At 45.1% G+C, this 6,991-nt stretch overlaps 1 protein-coding gene across 1 annotated transcript in view; it reads left to right on the top strand.

The window, feature by feature from the left end:
* The window catches only part of wu:fl23c11 (interleukin-17 receptor C), a 9,680-nt gene extending 2,779 nt beyond the window's left edge, over positions 1-6,901 (top strand). Inside the window, exons 3-16 of the mRNA XM_068729764.1 lie at positions 78-212; positions 470-580; positions 680-795; positions 1,179-1,284; positions 1,442-1,483; positions 2,145-2,263; positions 2,364-2,426; positions 2,525-2,582; positions 2,677-2,909; positions 3,428-3,475; positions 3,593-3,644; positions 3,829-3,924; positions 4,016-4,054; positions 4,247-6,901. Of these exons, the coding sequence (XP_068585865.1) occupies positions 78-212; positions 470-580; positions 680-795; positions 1,179-1,284; positions 1,442-1,483; positions 2,145-2,263; positions 2,364-2,426; positions 2,525-2,582; positions 2,677-2,909; positions 3,428-3,475; positions 3,593-3,644; positions 3,829-3,924; positions 4,016-4,054; positions 4,247-5,031 (2,003 nt within the window). The 3' untranslated portion in view covers positions 5,032-6,901. The remainder of the gene's footprint in view (positions 1-77; positions 213-469; positions 581-679; positions 796-1,178; positions 1,285-1,441; positions 1,484-2,144; positions 2,264-2,363; positions 2,427-2,524; positions 2,583-2,676; positions 2,910-3,427; positions 3,476-3,592; positions 3,645-3,828; positions 3,925-4,015; positions 4,055-4,246) is intronic.
* Positions 6,902-6,991: the final 90 nt, after the last annotated feature.

Genomic DNA, 6,991 nt, shown 5'->3' with positions numbered 1-6,991 from the left:
TCACCACCCGTCTATTCAGTATCACGGTAGTGAACCTCTCGGTTTGTCTGAAGCAGGAGCGCTCTGTGTTTCCACAGCCTCTCCGTTCGCCGCCGCTCTGCCCGACCCGGACGACACGGTGAACGTTACAGACGTGGAGCTGAAAGTGGTTCTGCGCTGTTCAGCCACACAAGAATGTGAACCTCACCTGCAAATCCTCATCGCCGTCCAAGGTAGCTCGGTCGTACATCTCCTGTCTCTGTCTCTGTCTCTGTCAGTTGGGGTGACATACCTTGAATTCTTCTCTCGTCTTTTCCTTGAAGCGTTTCCTCACAACACTAAACTTTCTTGTTGCAGAAAAACTGTCAGGTCATCTCTTGAGCAGTTGCTTCCTGCATTCTGATCATAGTTGTTTGACTTGTCAACAAGTCAGCCGTTGTGGTCTTGACACATCGTGACTGACTGTCACTGACTGTGATTGTTGTTGCAGAGGTGACTGATCTAAGACAGGTTTCTGAGGAGTCTGGTGAGCACAACGATGAAGAGAAGTGGTTAGACTTCGATCACCTGGATGGTCACTTCGTGCTTCCTGAGCCAAGAGGTATAGAGCCGTACACTCTAGAAGTCACACACACGTTGTTTCATACAGATTACCTCTCCAGACTGTTTCCATTCCTCTTCTGTACTCTCTGTGTGACAGCTTTGGTGAAAGTGTGCCTCAGTTCTCCAGGATCCATTGACTGTTGCAAGACACTCCAGTTTAAATCAAGCTACTCCGGTTCAGACCGAGCTTCTTCTCAACAGCCCACACACCAGGTAGAGAACATGTGGGGCTTGTTTCTGTTGTTCACTAATTAACAACTCAGCTCGTGGCTCTTAGCCAAAAGAAAGTCAGTATCTGGTTGGGCCACTTTTCAGATGTCGGAGTTGTTTGCTGTTCCACCAGAGAGACAAAACGTCTTGATTTAAATCGATGTTAGAGATTAGAGAAAAACACTAAACTGAATACAGATTCTACATCGTTGTATTTTACGTAAAGGATCTGAATATTTCCTCCACCGCTGTGTGAATCTATCTATTAAAGCTCTCAAAGACTAGTTACCAACACATCTATTAGTGTGTTTGTTGTTAACCGAGTGATTTCAAAGACTTAAAGTTTACAATATGTGCTGTTATTATAATATTTCCTATCAATGCAGCTGCTGTTGACAGAGAAAGCAGCGTTTGGCAGTGCAGTCGTGGTCGTGGTCTACGCACACGGAGCGGACGTCATAGAAAACATCGCAATCCCATCGCTAGAAGAAGGTGAGTTCAAGTGCTGTAATGCAGAGCGGCTAGCTAGTCCGCCATGCTTTGATGCTACGCTGGTTACAGACCGTGTGTAACTTGAAGAAGGTCTACTGGTAAATAAAATGAGTGAATTGCTGACTACTACTGGTGACATTGACCTCCTCTCTTACAGTTTGCTCCATGAACCTTAAGGGGACTGAAAAGAAATGTGACGGTAAGAAGTGCTTCATGAAGATGCCGTTCAGAGACCGACGTGTAGCCGTGCACCGGTCCATCGCTATGTGCCTGAGGACTGCCGTCGGTCAATCGGTGCATGTGATGATATTTGCAGATAGCGGCTCAGCTTTGTCACAGTCAACAAAGAATGAAGCAGCTGCTAGTCAACGAGTTAGTTGGTCGTGGATGGCATCGTTCTCTCAGATACAGAAATAGAAATTGTTAAAATGGGTTCCCAAAAGTGCTTTGATAACCGTTAATATACCTGATCCAAGTAGTCCATGAGCTTATGTTTCTAATGGCTTCTACGTTTAAATACATTTAATGTATCACAAAACAAACATTCCTCTCTTTGAGTAGGTAGAGTCACCAAAAGGTCTTCTGAAGCACTTTTTAAAGAGTCTTATTGATGTGAAAGTTTATTTTAAAGGTTGAGACGGTGTAATGAATTAATGAATGACTTCAAAACAGCTCAGTCATTTGTATTCATATGAACACAAAAGGGGAATAAATAACAATGTAACAACCACATCCGTATCGGCATCGGCCCAGAATCCTCCCTGCTAACGCGCATTGTGTGCGTGCTGGAGAGCGGACCAGTTTAACATTCCTGCAGAGCGATAGCGCTCAAGTACTAATCGTGATGATTGACGCCTCAGCTCCCAGACTGCGAGCTGTGACGGATCAGAAGGGAAACGTGCTCCTCCAGATGGAAAACGCCGACGACGAGTCCAAGTGCTGGATGGTTCGGAACGAAACGGGACAGTTTCTCGCGTGGGTCAGTCCGTGCTAGACTACTCCCATCGATCTAAGCTACTAGTCAGAAGTCAGTGCTGTCTGGGATTGTCTCTTAAACTTTGTCTTTTTGACCTTTGCAGCCCGACGGCGAGAGGGAGATGGTGCTTCCATCAGACCTGGTTACACCGTGCCTGTGCCTGCAGGTAGCCGACGCGTTCATCGGAGAAGAAAAAGACGAATACAAATGTATTGTGTTCATTTGTTTTAATTCAAGAGTTTGTCTTCCATGTATTTTCTTCAGGTATGGTGCAAGGGAAAGCCACTTCGGAGTGAATTCTGCCCCTTCGCAAACCAACGAGGTGAAGGACGTTCACTGAGGTCGACCTTGGAGCAGCTAGCGCGGTGAATGATTTCACAGCGCAGCAACGTGTTTCTATTTATTTCATTTTTCAGAAGCGCTGGAAAGAATGCAGCGCAATGTGTCGGTGTCGATGGACGAGCGCTGGATGAGGGACGGCGGGCCGGGCCTGATCTGGAACGTGACCTCCCCCTGCAGAGTGCAGGCAGAGCTGAGGCTGTGCAAGAAGGAGCCGGCAGGAGGCCGGTGTGACGAGGTGACGGGCTCCCGGCAGACGCTGCACAGCGACAGACACGCTGGCTGGAGCGCAACACGCACTGCATACTGGGTAAAAAGACAAAGACCAACAGAGCTGTCTTTACAAGCCGTCACTCCTCTGTGATGGACAGTAGACGTAGAACAGAGACATGCTTTGATCTGCATTTTCATTTTACTACTTGTACATTTCAGAGGTGTCCTCTACATTCATGTGACAGAATGTAAATGAGTTCAACTTCATCTCAACCTCATACAACATTAAAATACTGCGTACTCATTAATGCATCAGTGACATTAATCAGATATATACAACAACAACACAACACTTTTTCTGCCTAAAGACGACTTTTACTTAAAGTCGTACATTTGTCCAACAATGCGTTTGTACTTTTACTTTAGCAACATTTTGAATGCATGATGAGTATTTTTGACATTGTGTCATTACTACTTTAAAGTAAAGAATCGAAATACTTGATCCACTTCTGCACATCCTAACTGCAACCATAGACCTAACCCTATGTATAATAATACGTCTTCTCTTTCTTCTCGGTCATCATTCATTCATTCATTCCTTTTATTTCTTTTCAGAGAGCAGGAGAGTTCAATGTGTCGTCACATCCGCTGCTTTGTGTTCAGGTGATCTTCGTCTTGATATATTGAATATGATCTTTAAACGTGTGTCTCACTGCTTCTTCCTGCTTCTCACTGCTGCGCTCACTGCTAACCGTGACTCTCTCACTCTTCTTTTTACAGATAAAGCTTCATGGGATGGAGTCATATTTAGAGCCCCAGTGTCCCTTTACAAGTGAGACTATTAATCATTGCCCAGGTTAAGTGTGCTTAATGTTTAACTATGATCAGCTAAAACAAGCTGCATTTGTTTTCTCTAGAATGAGGCGGATAACTTGTGACACGCTCTCTGTCCACCTGGCAAAGTCTGTGAAACGTATTTATAGACTCATGTACTTAATAATTAATTTATTTTCCAGCGTCTCGGTGGAGATGGAGCCTCCTGATCCTCATCGGACTGATACTGATGTGTTTGGCCGTACTTGGAGCCTATTTTATACAAGGGGTCCTGAAAGGTCCGTTTTTAATTATCTGTTGGTCATTAGATATTAATAGCGCCTTTTTTAGCAAAAAATAAATCCTTTTCTACTTCTGCTTCCCTTCAAGGATACATGTGGAGATGGTTGAAAGAAGATGATGTTAAAGGTATGACATCGACGGTGTTTTGTAACTGTTGGACAGAGCTGCTAGTGTTCGTGCTAAGCTAAGCTAACCACCTCCTGGCAGCAGCAGCAGACCGATATGAGTGAACTATTGATCCTCTCTTCTAGTTTGTTTTTGAAGATGTCAAACTGTTCCTTTAACTGTCTGACGGGTTGTCACCCTCCTCTACTTCAGGTGCTGTGGGCGGCGGTCATGCGGTGTTGCTGTACCCCCCTGGTGACGACCAGGCTTTGCCGGAGCTGATGAGTCACCTGGGCTCGTCCCTCCAGGCCCTGGGCTTCAGTGTGTCTCTGGACCTGTGGAGCCAGATCGAGCTGGGCGCGCTGGGCCCTGTGCCTTGGCTCCACTCGAGACTGAACCGACTGCAGAGGCAGGGGGGCAAAGTGGTGCTGGTCCTGAGCCAGGCCGCCTGGATAAGGGCTGAAGAATGGGGGGCTCGCAGCTGGGAGAGGAGCGGAGACACGGGGGAAGAGGAGGACGGAAGACGCACTGGCTCGTCTCCCTGTGGAGATGTCTTTACCGCTTCGCTGAGCTGTATCCTGGCAGACTATTTGCAGGGTCGCGCCGGCGAGCGGTTCATGTTGGTGCAGTTTGAATCCCTCCCACCCGAGCCTCCGGGGGGTTCGCGGCCGCTGCCGGAACTTTTCCGCGGCCTCCATGTGTACAGCCTCCCCTCCCAGAGCCTGGGTTTCCTGACCGAACTGGCCGGGGCTCGGCAAATGGCTACCGCCTCGGCCAGACGGAAACGAGCGGGGGGCCTCAGGATGGCGTCCCGAGCTCTGGCGCGGCGGCTGTCGGGGTTCACAGCGGGGACAACTGTCCTACGCCTCGCGGGAGTGTCCCAGAGCGGGGTGGGAGTCAAAGACTCTGGGGAAACGGTGCCCCTGCAGCCCTGTCTCATCACGCCTCCCTCCAGTCCGGACTCAGACCTCAAGATCAGTGACATGGAATGGGTCTGACGGCGGAGGATGACACAGGACCGAGCTTCAGCCTAGGAGCGAGCAGCCGGTAATGCGCTGAAGGGCTTTTCTCTGGGAGATGCTCATTCTGCTGATAAACATCTGGGGTCATGGGTCAGAGGAAACAGCAGCTACAGTTCCAGCGCCGGAGGAATAAAAGCTCACACAGCAGTGTTGTAGTCAAGACCACCTAAAAAGACTTTGAGGGGTTGAGACCAGGTCAAGACCAGGAGACCTTATAGACGCCTCTAGGTCACTAGAATGACACTAGAATCTCAATCAAGCAGTTTGCTCCATTGTTTTGTCTTGACTCTGTCTATCATCTTAAACTAAGTTATTGTGTTTGACATGTTTTCTCATATTTGACACTCTGCATGGACATGTACTGCTTTACATTGTATTGTATTTCTGCTGTGACTCAAAGGCAGCTACAGTTACCTCAACAGAACCTTTTTACTTTAAAGATGTTTTAAAGTGAAACAGAATTACTGTCAGTGTGCTTCAGCTCAGCTCATTCACTACAGTTAGAATACAGTAAATAAGTATCATAAGACAGAGTGGAGATGTGGGACAATGATACCTGGAGCTTGAGAAAGAGCTCCACACACTAAGCAGATGGTATTTAATATCTCTGTGTACTATCATGACGTCTAGATTTATAAAGGTGTGTATTATACAGTAATATTCACAACCTACAAAACACCTCAGACCCTGAATACTAAATGATCCCAAAGCATTCATTGCACCAAACTAAACATTCATTAGAAATCTTTGTAAATATGTTTTGGTGTATAATACTGTAAATTATACTAGATATAGCTAATACACTAAATATTACTGCACCATTCACATTTTGCAAGTACCACCATCAGGTTCTCCCTCAGGTAAACACCGTTTGCTCTGTCAGCACTTTCCCTGTCGTTAGCATCGTTAGCATCGTTAGCTGTGAGCCGCAGGCCCTGGTGCCGCCATGTTGAGAGCCATAGAGAGGCAATCGAGAGGCTCCTGATCTCATATCTTGCACATGTAAACATCATTAACAGTTTGATGCTTGACTAGTTATTGATAACAAAGATTCCTGCGTTAACGCTCGGCTCATAGATTTACAAACATGAAACCTCCATGGATCACAAATTCATAATAATGATCTCATGGTTCTTGCTCGTCACTTACTATTTTAAAGTCAATTCTGATTCGGCGTTATTTAAAATGTGAAGAATTATTGTAACCACTGAATTGGAGGGAAAAAAAATGCATACAAGAAATACATAAAATCAAATCCTGTACGGTAGTACAGTACAGTAGCAGTTAACAGTAAATTGCTGCATTTTATATGAAATGATATATAATAATAGTCAGTTACTGCAAATGACATGTAGCCTCTGCACTATACTGCAAATGACAGTTACTGTAAAGAAGTTTTATTGTGGTTTTCTTGGGTATTTTGTGGTTTTTAACTGTAAAAACAACAGCTGACTGTGGAGAGCTCTGACATGAAGATTATTTTAAAACTAAAATAAGCTATTTCCTTTCTTTTTGTACATTCAGTTGTTTTGTCCACGCGTGTCTGTTTTTACAGTGTTTTGTATGTTTAAAGTGGGATTGAATGAAGAATCTGTCTGAATCATACAGTCAGAGGAGAAAACTGTCGATTATTATTCAACGCAAACATTGAACAACGAGCTGCGTGTTTGCAGAGCAACGTCTTGTTGTTTGACGATCTGAAGTTTAAACACTGATCCATCAAATGCATCAGCAGGAGGTAGTTGTGTATATGTTGTCATATGTATTTAGACAAGTACAAATGTATTAAAACCTACTCTGAATTGTCAGTTTTAGATAATAAATGCAGAAAACTCCAAATGTTAAATATTGAATCCTTGATTTAAGCTTTTTTTTTTTTACTTAAACATTTCATGACTGGGTGGTTGAATGTCTTTTTAAAGAGCTTAAGAGCTGT

Source organism: Cebidichthys violaceus, unplaced genomic scaffold, assembly GCF_023349555.1.
Source record: "Cebidichthys violaceus isolate CVI_PGR_0920_01 unplaced genomic scaffold, fCebVio1.0.p SCAF_47, whole genome shotgun sequence".
Lineage (NCBI taxonomy): Eukaryota > Metazoa > Chordata > Actinopteri > Perciformes > Stichaeidae > Cebidichthys > Cebidichthys violaceus.
The sequence above is the reverse complement of the archived record's forward strand: the minus strand, read 5'-3'. Positions and strand labels throughout refer to the sequence as shown.